At 40.8% G+C, this 16,470-nt stretch overlaps 5 protein-coding genes across 10 annotated transcripts; 2 read left to right on the top strand and 3 right to left on the bottom strand.

Moving 5' to 3' along the window:
- Positions 1-347: 347 nt before the first annotated feature.
- LOC135430655 (guanylate kinase) lies at positions 348-1,288 on the top strand. The gene has a single exon (XM_064685414.1). It carries the CDS (start codon positions 427-429, stop codon positions 1,102-1,104), a length of 678 nt encoding a protein of 225 aa, XP_064541484.1. The 5' UTR covers positions 348-426; the 3' UTR covers positions 1,105-1,288.
- Positions 1,147-1,918, bottom strand: LOC135430673 (uncharacterized). Its single transcript, XM_064685436.1, has 2 exons — positions 1,575-1,918; positions 1,147-1,485 (listed from the first exon to the last, which is right to left on the bottom strand). Exons 1-2 carry the CDS (start codon positions 1,819-1,821, stop codon positions 1,439-1,441), a joined length of 294 nt encoding a protein of 97 aa, XP_064541506.1. The 5' UTR covers positions 1,822-1,918; the 3' UTR covers positions 1,147-1,438.
- Positions 1,916-2,684, bottom strand: ND-13B (NADH dehydrogenase (ubiquinone) subunit ND-13B). Its single transcript, XM_064685426.1, has 3 exons — positions 2,547-2,684; positions 2,244-2,405; positions 1,916-2,173 (listed from the first exon to the last, which is right to left on the bottom strand). Exons 1-3 carry the CDS (start codon positions 2,565-2,567, stop codon positions 1,982-1,984), a joined length of 375 nt encoding a protein of 124 aa, XP_064541496.1. The 5' UTR covers positions 2,568-2,684; the 3' UTR covers positions 1,916-1,981.
- A 93-nt stretch (positions 2,685-2,777) lies between these two features.
- Positions 2,778-4,552, bottom strand: NijA (Ninjurin A). Of its 5 annotated transcripts, none has more exons than XM_064685372.1 (4): positions 4,297-4,552; positions 3,738-3,798; positions 3,161-3,546; positions 2,778-3,090 (listed from the first exon to the last, which is right to left on the bottom strand). In XM_064685372.1, the coding sequence occupies exons 1-4, from the start codon at positions 4,351-4,353 to the stop codon at positions 2,911-2,913; spliced, it is 684 nt and encodes a 227-aa protein (XP_064541442.1). In that variant the 5' UTR covers positions 4,354-4,552; the 3' UTR covers positions 2,778-2,910. The 5 variants fall into 5 exon arrangements, with proteins under 5 accessions (XP_064541442.1, XP_064541457.1, XP_064541474.1 ...); XM_064685387.1 differs by having other exon boundaries at positions 3,161-3,465; positions 4,297-4,550; XM_064685404.1 differs by lacking the exon at positions 4,297-4,552 and adding an exon at positions 3,877-4,071 and having other exon boundaries at positions 3,161-3,465.
- On the top strand, positions 2,955-16,301 carry pst (pastrel). Of its 2 annotated transcripts, XM_064685361.1 has the most exons (8): positions 2,955-3,097; positions 5,454-5,617; positions 13,738-13,904; positions 13,966-14,100; positions 14,157-14,689; positions 14,745-14,834; positions 14,893-15,062; positions 15,270-16,301. In XM_064685361.1, the coding sequence occupies exons 2-8, from the start codon at positions 5,502-5,504 to the stop codon at positions 16,111-16,113; spliced, it is 2,055 nt and encodes a 684-aa protein (XP_064541431.1). In that variant the 5' UTR covers positions 2,955-3,097; positions 5,454-5,501; the 3' UTR covers positions 16,114-16,301. The 2 variants fall into 2 exon arrangements, with proteins under 2 accessions (XP_064541431.1, XP_064541422.1); XM_064685352.1 differs by lacking the exons at positions 2,955-3,097; positions 5,454-5,617 and adding an exon at positions 13,418-13,663.
- Positions 16,302-16,470: the final 169 nt, after the last annotated feature.

Genomic DNA, 16,470 nt, shown 5'->3' with positions numbered 1-16,470 from the left:
AACAAGAAAAGTGAAAATCCATAATTATTTTTAGCTAACTAAGTTTAAAATGCATTGTAATTCGAATTCAAATTAATAACAGCCGATAACGATAAGCAAAAAACAAAAACAAAAACAAAAAAAAAACCAGCAGCAGCATTCGTTTCAGTGTGTATGTGTTTGAAAATCTATGCTAAATATAAAACAAAAAAAAAAGTTTAAGAATATGCGTATAAACCGTTTTTAAACCAACCAACTGTATTTCATTTCAAGCTCGATAGCAGCGCTCGTGCGATATTTCAATTAATCGCTAGCATGAATTTATCGGAAATTAACGCGCCGCCACATTGAGCACGCTGCCATCACTAGTTTAGTGCGCAACCGAGTCGTTAAGCAACGTCCATCGACGGGTTAATTTAGCCAAACTAGTTAGCTTTCGGCTCGAATATGATAAGCTTTCTGTTCATTGTCAATCGCGCGTTCAGCGGCGCCAGCAGCAAGTTAATGGCGCAAGCAGCAGCAGCTTCTGGTCCACGTCCACTTGTGCTCTGCGGCCCCTCCGGTTCCGGCAAGAGCACATTGCTGAAACGTTTATTTGCCGAATTCCCCGATAAATTTGGCTTCAGCGTGTCGCACACAACGCGCCACCCACGCGAAGGCGAACAGCATGGCGTTCACTATTATTTCGTGAGTCGATCGGACATGGAGCAGGCGATCGCCAACGATGAGTTCATCGAAACGGCCGAATTTACGGGCAACATGTACGGCACCAGCAAGCAGGCCGTGCGCGATATACAGAGTCAGGGCAGAGTGTGCATACTCGACATCGAACAGAAGGGCGTGGAGCAGATCAAGCGAACCGATCTCAATCCCATACTGATCTTTAACAATCCGCCGACCATTGCGGAGCTGGAGCGGCGTCTGCTGAAACGCAACAGCGAAACGGAGGAGACGCTGCAGAAGCGCCTCAAAGCGGCCGAGGTGGAGATTGCCTATGGCCTGACGCCCGGCAACTTTCACAAGATCATCAATAATGTGGACATCGATGTGGCCTACGAGGAGTTCCGTGACTTTGTCGTCGAGGAGCTGAAAAAGCAGCAGGCGTCGGGCGTGCACTTTAATTGAGTCGCAGCTGCAGATATTTGGCTAAAATATTGACTTCAGGCATTTATACTTATTTGTTCAATTTTATTTATTACATACATATATATATTTGTCCTCTCACTGTTCTTGTTGTTGTTGTTAACTATAAGCAGAAAATGTGCTGCGGTGCGTGAACAATAAAGCAAACAGTTCAGACTTTTTGCAATTACAATCTAATATTTACTCGAGCACACCAAAAAAACAAACAAACGCCGCAAAAGGTCAAAGAAGTTATCAATTATATTGGGAGGAGGAGTGGGAGCTGTGCCTCGACATCGGACGCGCACGCAATCTTGTAATATGTTTCCGTCTGTCCTTAACTGAAAACGACACGCACGCCCAGCCGCCAATCCTGCTCGGAACCTTTTGTTGGCAGTTGGGCAGTTACGTTTGATATGGATTGGTTTTATAATCATGATGCAGATGGACGCGCGCTTGGTAGCTTGTGTTACCCGTTTGCATTCCATTGACACGATGCACCACCCGGGCGGATCCATCGATTTTCGTACGGCTATCCGGACTGCTCCACAGGCCCGCAATGGCCTCCAGTGCCAGCTCCGTGTCCTCGTCCTTGTCGTCGTGCTCCGCGGACAGCGTCAGATCGATTTGACGTCGTTCTCGGAGAGCAGCTGGTGCGGCCGTAGCGCAACCTAAGGCCACAATCCAAATCAGCAGCAGACAGATGTTTAGCGTTCGCATGTTGAGAATATACTGACGACATTGCGAGATTAATGTGAAACGTTCGACGACTCGGCTTATCGCAACGCGCAAGTTGAATACAATCACGAGCCGATTTTGGCTTTTGTTTTTATTGAATACAATTCAAATGTGTGAGACGAATGGAAAACAAACTAGTTAATTAGACTTTGGGCTCAAGGATTTGCGCTGGCGGCCAATCCCATTGCCTGGCTGGAGCTGGCTGCGCCAGTTTCTCCCACGGCTTCCAGCCGAGCATTTTGCGCGCCAGGGTCAATTCGTTTTCGGCCTGCACAATCAGCTCCTCCACCTGGCCGCAGCCAACGGCCTTCTCCAGTGCACCAATATCCTTGTTCTGCAGCCAACCAAAAACGAAAAGAAAGGGAATTATTTCTGGCAACAGCCTGCGACTGGGGTTAACCTACCTGTGCCACAGCATCAGCGCGTTCCTTGACCAGCTGCTCGGTATATTTGCGATAGCTGGACTCCTGCGGCATTTTGGCAACGGCGCGCAGAATCTTGCCGTAGAGTGCGCACAGTGTGTGGTGTGGATTGGTGGCCACGGCCAGTCCAGTTAAGCCTGTGGACTGTACGGATTTCCAGCATTAAAACATTTTTATCAAATTTGTGGCCCACACAGCCGATGACATAACAATAACAAGTGCATGAAATGCACTCAATGTAATTACTAGAAGGATGCCAGCTGGTTTGGCTAGTTGAGCACTTACCGCTTTTAATATTTTGGCCATGCTATTTACGGAAATTGTGCTATAATTGAGTTAAATTCGGCTAAATCAACGGCAAAATATTGCTCAAAATCAACAGCCAGGGCTGAACAACAGATTCACTCAGCTAGACAGGGCTGTTAGCTAAGATCCCACTTTTGCAAACACAAGTTATCGATTGGCAATTCGTTCGATAAGTATTGGCGCCTATATTTCATAAATTCAAATGCAAACTTCAACTTGATGACTTTCAATTTATTTATCACAATGGCAGAGAAATATAAAAATGTGAAAAGTGCTTTTGCAAAAATCGTGAGTATTGGCCTAAACATATAATTTCTAAAATATCTAAACGTAAATTGTGCGACTACGTTGTCGTTGCGGGAGCTCGGTCTGCCACAGCAAAGGCTGATATTAAAACGTTCACAACTGTTACAATAAATATGCCAATGACTGTGTAATTATTAATTTTATTGGCACGACATATTTCCTGTTCGTTCCTGATATTGTACCTGCCGTTCCATATAAGTCCAACACCGACGGCTATCTGTAAGGTATAAATAAATAACATAAATAACTGCACTGCAAATTTGGCAATATGCAAATGCGACACGTACCTGGAATATGATGCTCACCGATATGAACAATAGGCTGGGATAAAAATACGGATGCTGGTTGCTGGTTTCCAGCACATAACGCAGCTGATTGGCATTGGCCGACAGCAGAGCCAGGTCCATCATGCCCTGGGCGAGCGTCTTCTTATGCTGATAGGCATTCACATCTGGTATGGGCGTCTCCACGCCATTGATGTTAACAAATCCGGTGCCATCATAGCCCGGATATCCAACGCTGCGACGACGTCCGCCATTCGCGTTGGGCATGGTGGCTCCACCATTACCATTACCACTTCCATCTCCGCTGCCTAGCAGACCATCATCCACGCCGGAATTAACGCCATTGGCATAGGGTCGTTCATCATTTTCATCATCATCGATTTCGGGCACTGCAATTGCAATTTTAGATCAGATAGTTACGGGAGTTAGCTCCAGAAAATGTCTTACACAATTGTTTTGGTTACAGGTACAGGTACAGGTGAAAATGTTTAGAGCGGAAGCAGGTTGGTTAGAGAGAACATTTAACGCACACAGATAATGATTATATTGATAAAAATTAATGAATCAAATATTTACTAACCTGCTCGAGGTGTGCGCACTTTACGTCCATCGATGTCGTCTGCGGCCTCAATGTGATTAACCTTTAAAAAAATTCACCTTCATTAGATCTAGTACTTACATTAGGTATACATATATATATATATATGTATATCTAATACTTTTTCTGTTTGTTTAGAATGCTAATCAAATGTAAACCCATTTATTATGCACCACAGCTTCCGTCATGTTTGCTGATAAATGCATTTACATTCATAATCTTATTGTATTATGTATATGTAGCGCAAATCTGAACATGAAAAAAAACCCAATGCACGTTTTATAGTTTGATTCGTGACTAATCGGGGCTGTTTTTTTTCCTGATGTGAATGATTAAGGAAACAATTATCAACTACCTATACAATACAGTACATTCATACATGCGACTCCTATATAATAGAATTTGATTGACGTTTAAATAGCCTACTCGAAAAGTAAACAATTTTTTACGCGTTTTTCCCGCGCAACGTTTGCTCTGGCAATTTGAACGTTAGATTTTTTCGTATGTAGATTTATGCAAATAGAAGGCCGAAAAAACTTACTTGATTTTTCGCTGGAGTTTTATCCATCTCGAGCGTAATATGCTGTAGGTTACTCATTTTACAATTAATAAACGCGTTGAATTGAGTCTGTAACGAATTTCAATGCGATGCCAAGGCGATATAAAGAATAAAAATGTTCTTCTTTGTTTGCTTTATCCGTTATGCTGTCGTGTATCTTTCAGAATTTATTTGATAATATCTCTTCAAACGAAAATTCGTGCGCGAATCACAACCGCTTGGCACGCTATTGGCCGAACAACTGGCCCCACTCACGGACCCAGACCCAGACGCAGATCTCTAACCAAGATGAAATAGCGCTAATTAATTCTCTCGCTTTTCCGCTCTCTCTCTCTCTCTTGCTCTCCAATGTCCAGTTTAATAACAACCTGACTACACTCACTGACAAAAGCGCCCTCTCTCGGCACGCATTAGCACGCTAAATGCATGTCCCCAAAGAAATGCTAACTTTTATAATGAACGTTTCTAGTATATAATTGATTTCGCAGAATAAATGTGTGTGTGTGTGTGTAATGAAAGCAGTTTGCGTGCTATGGCGTTGCAGCTCGATGTGAAAATATATAATTCACGGGAATGGGAAATTTGGGAATGTCAGCGACTTAGTCATCTGTTGGGGACCTGCAGCCAGTGTCGCTGAGGCTGCCAAAAAAGATTTGCCAAGTTCAACGTCACAATGCCAATGAAAGCCAAGACGAAAATAACACACACTTTGTGTTCTTTTGGTACGCAAAACCGGTCTGGAAATCGTATGTATGAAAATGTAAATGTGTTTGGTATTGAAAGTATGCTGCGCGTATTTATTTGCCGGTTTTAATGCTGATGAAAGCTTAATAATGCATGCATATGTAATAGAGGCCAAATACAGCCGATTTATCAAATTTCAATTATTATTTATTTTATTTAAATTTTATTTAAATAAATAGACAAGTATGCATAACGGATACTTAGATTCCACTTAATCGATATCTACAATAAAATATCGCTGTATTATCAGTATCGATAAACAGCGAATAACACTGCTGCGCAGTATCGCTAACACGTTGTGGTTAGTTTGCCATCGCTAGCAATTGAATCACTAGCCAAATGACGCGATCGCACAAATATAAGCTGGTATTTCACACAAAATATGCCATTCGCAGTCCAGACACAGAAAGGAGAAGTTGCGTGACAATAAGTCATAGAAGAAAATGGAGGAAGCTAACAATAATAATGCAAACCAACAAAATGAGTCGCGCACTATTCGTGAGGTGCAGCAATCTTTTGCTGCATCCCTTGGATATTTCAATGAAACTATTTGGGACCTGTGAGTACTGCGCCCAAGTTTTTTTTTATTAAAACATATCAACGTCTGTCAATCATGAAATTATGTAATTAAAGCTTATCGCACGAGCGAGCCGATATTTTGTTGGCCAAAATCAGGAATATAATACCTGATCCTAAAATAACAGCGGATGTGGCTGATGACGCTAGAAAAAAATTGGAAAAACAATGCAAGGCGAATGAGGTTATGCGGGAGACATTGTTCAATAGCATTTGGGAACAGCGTAAGTAATCTTGTAAAGTGATAAGCTCTTTCAGTTGATTTAATCTTTGTGATTCATCCAGGTAAATACACCAATCGCCAATCGCTCACATCGATCTTCTATGTGATGGTTGCGACCGATGAAACCGATCACAATGTTGCACCGGACTCCAAAACTTGGTCCTGCCATCCAGTGTTCCGGGCACGGCGTTGCGTTTGTAAGTTTTCCCTCCAAATAGAGATCTATGCGTTTTGGTAAAGTCTCTGCTTTCAGCTGACCGCAGCGGAAATAACAGCTCAGATTGCTGCATGATCTTTGTGGATGAGAAGGGTCGTGTGTATCAGAACTGGAAGGCGTATGTGGCCAACAATGAGTTGCCGGCGGGAATTATGGTTGCTCCAGCCCGAGGCGTTTACAATCTGGTTGGAAACATTGTGAAGCTGGAATCATGGATTACGCCGGCAGCGTCGCCAACGCGCAAAGTTCTCGGCGTACTCGATATGAACACGGCATTTGGTAGATTGGGAGCGGCTTGTGTGCCAATTGCGGCGGTCTTAACACTGCCTGTCGCCGCGCCCGTTATGGCTGTGGATGGTGCCGTGGGTCTGGGCTTGTTATTGTATGTTTTGTGCAGACGCATGTTGGATAAGTTATCGATACGAAACCCGAATAGGGAAATGCTCAAAAAATGCAAAGAATGCGATGGCTACTATGATATATGTGCTTTATAAATTGGATATATGTGCTTTACAAACTAGAATTGAGGAAACGCGTCACAAGGTAAACGTGCAATGCACAAAAAATAATAATATTTAAAATATCAATTTTCTTTTGAACCCATTGAAATTGGGTAAAAAGGATATAATGTATTTGTGCAAATGTATGTAACAGGCAGAAGGAAGCATCTCCGACCCCATAAAGTATATATATTCTTGACCAGCATCAATAGCCGAGTCGATCTAGCCATGTCCGTCCGTCTGTCCGTCCGTCCGTATATATGAACGCAAGGATCTCACAACCTATTAGAGCTAGAGACTTGAAATTTAAGGTGTAGGTCCTCCTAGTCTAGTCCTAGTCCTAGTCAGGACTATCGATTGGCATTCAACGATTTCCAGAATTCGACAAAAAATTGCATCGAAATTTATCCTAGGGGGTTAGTCGCAAAATTGGCCAAAATCGAAAATATCCGGGCTAACTCTGCCATTTGAAGGACTATCGGGATGTCCTTTGGCCAGTATATAGTCCTCACCCTCCCATTGAAGAATTTACAACCCAAAGGACGAAAGTCCTTCAGACAAAAATGTTTTAAGGACGATTTTGTTTGAAGAAAATAGGCCATAACTCGAGCATGTCCTTGCGTATCCTGTCAAGGCATATGTCAAAATAATTGTGTTGGTGACTACCAACTGGCTAAATTTCATTAAGATCGTCCTTGTAGTTTATGAGCTATTTAAGGATTTGTGTTTTCGGCCACATTCCGTGCGCGCCGCGACTGAAATTTTACAAGTCAAAATACAAGTCCTGGGATTCTTAGATGACCCCATATTTTTATGATGCAGATCGATGCAGGGGGTCTATACGATCCTAACGCACCATGTCCTTTGAAAATCTGCAAGGACATGCCTGAGTTAAAGCCTTTTTTCCTTACATAAAATGCTTTTATATATTTATTTACTTATTTAATTTAAATGTGTTTTTATCTTTTCAGACTGACAAATTAAGGACTACAATGAGCTCTAAGGACATCTACGACTGATAAAGCAAATTTTTCCAGGATCGGTCTTTAATTAAGCCAGATATAGCTATTTTAAGTTCATATAGGTAAAAATTATAATTTATGCTCGTTTTGTATAATTTTAAGAGAAATAATTAAGAAAATTAGCATTAAAAAACAACAATTTTGTAAATTGAAACATAAATAAATCAATTATTTAAAATAAAGCAAGAAATTCCGGTTTTTTTATTTAAAAATTCAAAAATCAACGGTCTTTAGAAACATATTGCATACCCGCCAGGGGCGTCGGTTGGCAACCGCTGGCTGCCGAGATTTTTCTTAAAATCTGCCAAAATACCAGGCGAACAGAAACGCCCAGAAGGTCGACAAAAAATATTTTTTAGCCGCCGAAAATATTTCGTTGCATACCCAAAAGGGGCACCCTCATCGCCGGCTGGGTCCCAAATTTTAGCTAAAATTTCCCAAAAATACCAGGCGAACAGAAATGCCCAGAAGGTCGACAAATAATATTTTTGCGGCCGAAAAGTGACGTAGTAAAAAGGGGCACCCTCACCGCCGGTCCCAAATTTGCCTTAAATTCCGCTCAAGTACCAGGCGAACATAAATGCCCAGAAGGTCGCCGAGTGCTTTTAATAAAAATTGCAAAAATGTAACTCAATTAAAATGAGTACTGTTCAGTAGCAGTTTATGTAAAATGAGCGCTGTAAGCCGGCTGTTAAACAACAGCTGCAGCTGCAGCTAATGTAAAAGGGCTCCTGAAAGAAAAAGCATACATGTTTTTGGACCATTTCAATGCACATTTTGCAGGGATCTGATCTTTTAGGTTTGCAAGGACTATATCGATGGCATGGCATAACCAAGGATATGCTAGTCAACTAGAAACCATCCAGGGGGCGGGGCTGCTGATGGGGGCGGCTGTAAAATAAAAGCATACATATTTTTGTACCATGTTCTTGCGCATTTTGCAAGAACTTGGTCCTTTAGGTTCACTAGGACTATATCCATGATATGGAATAACCAAGGATATATAGGTCAACTAGGTACCATGAATAGCGATCATTTGCTGATGTAATGTTGTCTATGTCCATCCGCAGGCCAGCGGTGGAGTTATGTTGCCTTAAAACGCTCCTTGCCCTTAAACCAGAGCAGTATCATTAGCCAGAAAGTGTCGATAATGGCGCCGCTGGCAAAGATAGATAATCGTGTCTAAATCAGAAAGCCGCCCAGAAAATACAGCAGCACATTGGGCCACGAGTAGATGGAATAGATGAGCGTAGTCTGATTCCGCCGATCTAAAAGCGACATCATTATTTGTTGATTAGATGTTGTCCATGAACGTTGGCAGATTAGGCTGAAAAATACACAATTAAAAATATATTAGCTTTTGTAAACGTCAGACCTTGGAAAGACATACTTTTAACGTTCGTGAGTCGACAGATTTCCACAAAATTTTGATTTGAGTATCTACGCAGATTGGTAACCAATTTTGATATAACCATTGCCATTTTGGTCAAAATGTAAATACGATTTTGTTTAAGGCATATCCATGGCATGAAATAACCAAGGCAATTCAGGTTGCAACGTTATTGAATGTTTTCTTGTTTGTAGCAGTTTTAGCTGCAAAAATAAAATAAAAAATGAATTAGTACTTTGCAAGCTTATAGCGATTTTTGTACATGTCAAATGATACTCACGATACGTACCAGTCGAATACGGACGATATTAACACGAGAATTTTCCCTAATAATATTTTCAAAGAGCTTTACTCGACTGCTGGCCAAATTCGGCGCACAGCAAACTAAAGCGATCAATCCACGAACTGGACACTCATCCAAACATATGTATGTATGCAGAGAGAATCGCCAAATATGTACATGTATATGTAAGTATGTATGTGTATATGATGCTTGTGCATTATCTTCTTATTCATCGCGCTCTCATGAAGTTTTTGCGAAGTGAGGAGAGAACCACAATAAAATAAACACTTTAACATTCGTGAAAGTCTATAAAATCGATGGACTTCTTTAAATTTCGATTCCATTTTTGTCAAACTTTAGAATATGATTTTTTTTTATGGCTATTGATACTTCCGACCCGTACAAGTCCGAAAACGTATAACATTAGAGATACGGTTGGCATTTACTTGAGAATTTTCCCATATAATATTTGAAATCAGCTTTACTCGTCTGCTGCCATTTAACTAAAACAAAATCATTTAAGGACAAAGGACCAATCAGCGATCAGCACCAAAAAGAATCGTGAGCGTAAGTCGAAAAATGACAGCGAACACACACACGAACAGGTGACTGTGTTATCTCTGGCTTTGGCTCATCTCTCCGCACACACGTGTTTGTGTGGATGTGTATGCTTAGCAATGTGGCGCATTGTTCTCACTCGAATTTCGATCGCTTGCTTATTTTCTGTGCGCCGGTTTTTTCGTCCACTTAACTCACTCACAATTTAACACTCTTTATTCAGTATGAACATGTTTTTATTAAAGGCTGCTGACCCGGGGGAGTCTGAAAGGGTATTATGCATATTATATTTAGCTTATTTAATAGCTGCTTTCTAAATAATTGGATTAAACAGAAAAGGAGAAGTTTACTCCCAATTACCAGATGCAAAACTCCAGCACCTATTTAGGTTTTTTATTTTCATAACTACAATTGCAGACCGAAAACATTTACCTTATTTAATGATTTTTTTGAATATCTCGGCCAAATTATGTCTGATTTTGCAGTACTATCGATTGGCATCAAAAAAAATAAAAATCTAATTTTTGGCCAAAATCATCAAAATGGCAAGGGGTTACGTTTTTTTCTCAAAATCGGGGTCGGTTCGAAAATCAAAACTTTTTTGATGATTTTTATTGAATATCTCAGGTATATACGGTCTGATTTTGAAATGTTATACCTTTTTGAAATAAGTAGGATCCTTACTAACAATTGGCTATCAAACAATTTAAAAATCGATGGGTTAAAAAAAGTGGTTGACCAAAAACCGATTCGTTTGAAAAAGTCTACCTTTTTTGATGATTTTTTTGAATATCTCGGCCAAATATTGCACGATTTGGGAATTTTATACTATTTAGGACTCGTAAGGATCAGCACCATAGATTGGCATCAAAAAAATGAAAATCTAAATTTTGACCAAAATCAGCAAAATGGCAAGGGGTTACATCACGTTTTTTCTCAAATTCGGGATCCGTTCGAAAATCAAAACATTTTTGATGATTTTTATTGAATATCTCGGGTAAATACGGTCTGATTTTGAAATGTTATACCTTTTTTAATTCGTGGGGATCCCTACTATCAATCTGCATTCAAACATTTCAAAAATCGATGGGTTAAAAACAGTGGTTGACCAAAAACCGACTCGTTTGTAAAGTCAACCATTTTGATGCTTTTTTGGAATATCTCGGCCAAAAAATGTCCGATTTGGTAAGTTTATACCATTTTGGACTCGTAAGGATCAGTACTATCGATTGGCATCAAAAAAATAAAAATCTAAATTTTGACCAAAATTAACAAAATGGGAAGGGGTTACATCACGTTTTTTCTCAAATTCTCAAAAACCGACTCGTTTGTAAAGTCAACCTTTTTTGATGCTTTTTTGGAATATCTCGCCCAAATAATGTCAGATGTTGTAATTTTATAGCAATTTAGAAGAATCTCGAAAGAATCTGTACTATCGATTGGCATTAAAAAAACGAAAATCTCGATTTTGACCCAAATCAACAAAATGGCAAGGGGTTAAATCACGTTTTTCTCAAATTCGGGGTCGGTTCTAAAATCGAAACACACGAACAGCTGACTGCTTAACTCGGCGCGTTCTCACTCGAATTTTGATCGATTGCTTAGTTTCGTCGAAATTGATTCTAGAGGGTTAGTCGCAAAATTAGCTAAAATCGAAAAATTCTAAAAGTCCGGGAATTTTCCTTATAATATTTTCAAAGAGCTACTCGACTGCTGGCCAAAGACGGCGCACAGCAAACTGAGCGAGCAGTCCACGAACTGGAGTAATCGCCATTCAAAGGTAGATAAGTATAAATGAATTGCGAAAACACACAGCCAAACATACATACATATGTTTGCAGAGAGAATCGCCAAATATGTAAATACATATGTGTGTATGTGAATAAGAATGCTTGTGCAATAATTTTTTGCGAAGTGAGGAGAACATTACAATAAAATAAACACTGAAAGATTATAAAATCAACAAACATCTTCAAATTTCGATTCCATGTTTGTCAAACTTTATAATAGGGTTTTTTTATGGCTATTAATACTTCCGACCCGTACAAGCCCGAAAAAATTATGTCGTGCGGACACAAAGTAGACAAAAGTCGGCGTAGATAACGCATAAGCAATCGCAGACACGCATAAGTATGCATATGTACACATACATATCAATTGCGAAAACACACAACCAAACATACATATGTATGCAGAGAGAATCGCCAAATATGTACATATGTATATACACACATGCATGTGTAAATGATTGCGCTTGTGCATTATCTTCTTATTGATCGCGCTCTCACGCATTTTTGGCGAAGTGAGGAGAAATTTACAATAAAATAACCACTGAAAGTCTATAAAACCAACAAACTTCTTCAAATTTTGATTCCATTTTTGTCAAACTTTAGAATACGATTTTTTTATGGCTATTAATACTTCCGACCCGTACAAGTCCGAAAAAATTATGTCGTGCGGACACAAAGTGGACAAAAGTCGACGTAGATAACGCATAAGCAATAACACACACACACATAAATATACATACATATGTATGTATGGCAATTGCGAAAACACTAACCCAAACGTGTGTATGCAGAATAACAGAATCGCCAAATATGCGCGTTCGTATGTGTGTTTGTGCGCTAGTGCCTTATCTACTTATGCATCACATCCACAGAGACGTATAACAAAATAATAACAGGCTTAATAGACTATTGCTCGCAGCAGAACAACATGCCGTATTGACTTATAGGGCCACACTGAGAAAGAATGAAGCTGCGCAGTAAGAAGAGCACTCGATCGACCAGACGAGAACATCACTGCCAGCAGCACCAAAAAGAATCGTGAGCGTAAGTCGAAAAATGACAGCGAGCACACACACGAACAGGTGACTGTGTTATCTCTGGCTTTGGCTCATCTCTCCGCACACACGTGTTTGTGTGGATGTGTATGCTTAGCAATGTGGCGCATTGTTCTCACTCGAATTTCGATCGCTTGCTTATTTTCTGTGCGCCGGTTTTTTCGTCCACTTAACTCACTCACAATTTAACACTCTTTATTCAGTATGAACATGTTTTTATTAGGAGCTGCTGACCCGGGGGAGTCTGAAAGGGAATTATGCATATTTAATTTAGCTTATTTAATAGCTGCTTTCTTAAGAATTGGATTAAACAAAAGAGGAGAATTTTACTCCCAATTATCAGACGCACAATTCCAACTATGAATTGGCATTCGAACAAATTAAAAATCGATGTAAAGTCAACCTTCTTTCATCAGTTTTTGAGAAATCGGGTAAATATTGTCTAATTTTGAAATATTATACCTTTTTGAATTCGTATGGATCCCTACTATCAATTGATAGGAGCACGCATGCTCGATAAGTTATCCAAGGAGATGATACGCACTTGGTGTTCCACCAGGGGCAAGCTGGGATATTTTGGATTTGTGCTTAATAACAGAAATAAATGCATTTAAAAGTGAGTAATTCCGTATACGATACTTAGTACCAAAAATCGACGCTAATTCTACAGCTGCCTTTTCAATATCGATAAACAGCGAATTACACTGCTGCGCAGTATCGCTAACACGTTGTGGTTAGTTTGCCATCGCTAGCAATTGAATCACTAGCTAAATGACGCGATCGCACAAATATAAGCTGGTATTTCACACAAAATATGCCATTCGCAGTCCAGACACAGAAAGGAGAAGTTGCGTGACAATAAGTCATAGAAGAAAATGGAGGAAGCTAACAATAATATTGCAAACCAACAAAATGAGTCGCGTTCTATTCGTGAGGTGCAGCAATCTTTTGCTGCATCCCTTGGATATTTTAATGAAACTATTTGGGACCTGTGAGTACAGCGCCCAAGTTTTTTTTTATTAAAACATATCAACGTCTGTCAATCATGAAATTATGTAATTAAAGCTTATCGCACGAGCAAGCCGATATTTTGATGGCCAAAATCAGGAATATAATACCTGATCCTAAAATAACAGCGGATGTGGCTGATGACGCTAGAAAAAAATTGGAAAAACAATGCAAGGCGAATGAGGTTATGCGGGAGACATTGTTCAATAGCATTTGGGAACAGCGTAAGTAATCTTGTAAAGTGATAAGCTCTTTCAGTTGATTTAATCTTTGTGATTCATCCAGGTAAATACACCAATCGCCAATCGCTCACATCGATCTTCTATGTCATGGTTGCGACCGATGAAACCGATCACAATGTTGCACCGGACTCCAAAACTTGGTCCTGCCATCCAGTGTTCCGGGCACGGCGTTGCGTTTGTAAGTTTTCCCTCCAAATAGAGATCTATGCGTTTTGGTAAAGTCTCTGCTTTCAGCTGACCGCAGCGGAAATAACAGCTCAGATTGCTGCATGATCTTTGTGGATGAGAAGGGTCGTGTGTATCAGAACTGGAAGGCGTATGTGGCCAACAATGAGTTGCCGGCGGGAATTATGGTTGCTCCAGCCCGAGGCGTTTACAATCTGGTTGGAAACGTTGTGAAGCTGGAAGCATGGATTACGCCGGCAGCGTCGCCAAGGCGCAAAGTTCTCGGCGTGCTCGATATGACCACGGCAATTGGCGGATTGGGAGCGGCTTGTGTGCCAATTGCGGCGGTCTTAACACTGCCTGTCGCCGCGCCCGTTATGGCTGTGGCTGGTGCCGTGGGTCTGGGCTGTGCCGGCTATGCAACGGCCCGCTCTGGCGCACAGCTGGCCGATCGCAGCATTCACGAGCAGTCAATCAGTGTAACGGATCGCACGGCCCGCAATCATTGGCTGGGCGTGATTGCCGGCGCTGTCGGACTTGGTGCAGCAGGAGCTACCAGTGCCATGACAGCGGCCACAAGCGCAGGTCGGGAAGTGGGCGCCGTAAGTATAGCACAGAGCCGTAGCCTAACGCTAGTCTAATTCATGTTTTTTAAAGATTACCCAGATGACGGTCAATGGCATGAACATCACCACCATTATGGTATCCGGCACGGGTGTGGCCAACGGCGTAGTTGAATTGTTTTTGGTAATATCTATTATTATTATTGAAATAAGCTACCCAGGTACATAATATATTCTTGCAGAAATACCAAGATGGCGACGACATATCTGCCATGGATGCACTGCAGCTGTCCGCCTCGCTGGTGCTGTTCACCCACAGCGTCTACAATTTTAAGCTTGCATCGACCATTATCAGCGAGACCAGCAATAGTAGAATAGGCGCTTATCGCGAGACTCTGAGCAATCGACAGAGGTACACTATCTAAACTAGTGCTTATCTACCCTTGTGAAGGGTTCTATAAATTAGCCACAAACGAATATATGTCCGTCCATGTGCAATAGGAGTAATATAAATGTATTTTAGAAGGGGCTTACGCCTGCCAGGGTATTTAGTTTTCGGCCAGCCGAAAGGGAACTTATCGTTCTTGTTTTACGACTTGTTATTGTATGTTTTTTGCAGGCGCATGTTCGATAAGTTATCCAAGGAGACGATACGCACCAGGGGTGCCACCAGAGGCAAGCTGGATATCATACGCAATGTGAATGAGATGCCCTCACGGCAGCAGTTCAATGATCTCTACAAGATCAACAGGCAATTGAATGAGAAGGGCGTACGTCCCACCTTTGACTCAAATGGAAAGGGCATAGTGTTGAACGATCAGGTCAAAACTAGCGGAGCCGAGTTGCGTGCCAGCGTACAGCACAAAGTGGGTCCCGATCTACTTGGTCAGGTGACGCAGCCAATACCGGAGAGCTATAATGTGGGCGGCAACAATGGCAAACGCTTTACGGCACCAGCTCGGCTACTGGCGCCGAACCCCACTTTGGTGGATCAGACGGATATGACGAACAGAAACTATGCTGAAGGCGTTGGTGTTCTAAGGCTCAGCAGCCTTATGGTTAATGGTGTATCATTGGTACTCTCCAAATATGGACAGACTATTTTTGAACATATCGTCAATGCTGAGAGTTTCGAAACGGTGCTGCTCTCCTTGGCTGACAATTTGCCTGAGGATGTGATGCGTTTCGCACTGAATATGGTAGAAATATTCATGGACAATCTTTGGGAAGAACTACATGAGTTGCTGCAGTTCTATCTTAGCTCAGAATCGGTGCTATATAGAATTGGCACACATATTTTGGATAACTATTCGGGGCTTACCGCTAAACAGCTTTCGGATCAGTTTTCTGAGATATTGATTGCTGTAAAGGAATACTATTTGTCACTAAACCCGAATCGTTATAGGGAAATGCTCACAAAATGCAAAGAATGCGGTGGCTTCTATGATATATGTGCTTTATAAATTGGATATATGTGCTTTTAAAAAATGTTATTTAAAATATAAGAAACGAGTCACAAACTAAACAAAGTGTAATGCACAAAAAACAAAAATACTCTAAATATTAATTTTGTATTTTTGTTATTGATAATCTACTTGTCAACAATAAAACTTTAAAGCAAATCAGTTATGAACGCTGTTATCGACAAAAATCCCCTGTATATATCAAATCACAATGCTCTGGCCTTAGAAAAGTGTTTTTATACCCTAAACCTATTGAAAATGGATAAAAAGGGTATATTGTATTTGTGCAAATGTATGTAACATGCAGAAGGAAGCATCTGCATATATATTCTTTATCAGCATCAACAGCCGAGTCGA

Source organism: Drosophila montana, unplaced genomic scaffold (assembly GCF_035044405.1).
Source record: "Drosophila montana isolate Dmon_TW-CO22-7 unplaced genomic scaffold, ASM3504440v1 contig_1455_1, whole genome shotgun sequence".
Taxonomy (NCBI): Eukaryota; Metazoa; Arthropoda; class Insecta; order Diptera; family Drosophilidae; genus Drosophila; species Drosophila montana.
Note: the sequence above shows the minus strand (reverse complement) of the source record. Positions and strands in the feature narration are given on the sequence as shown.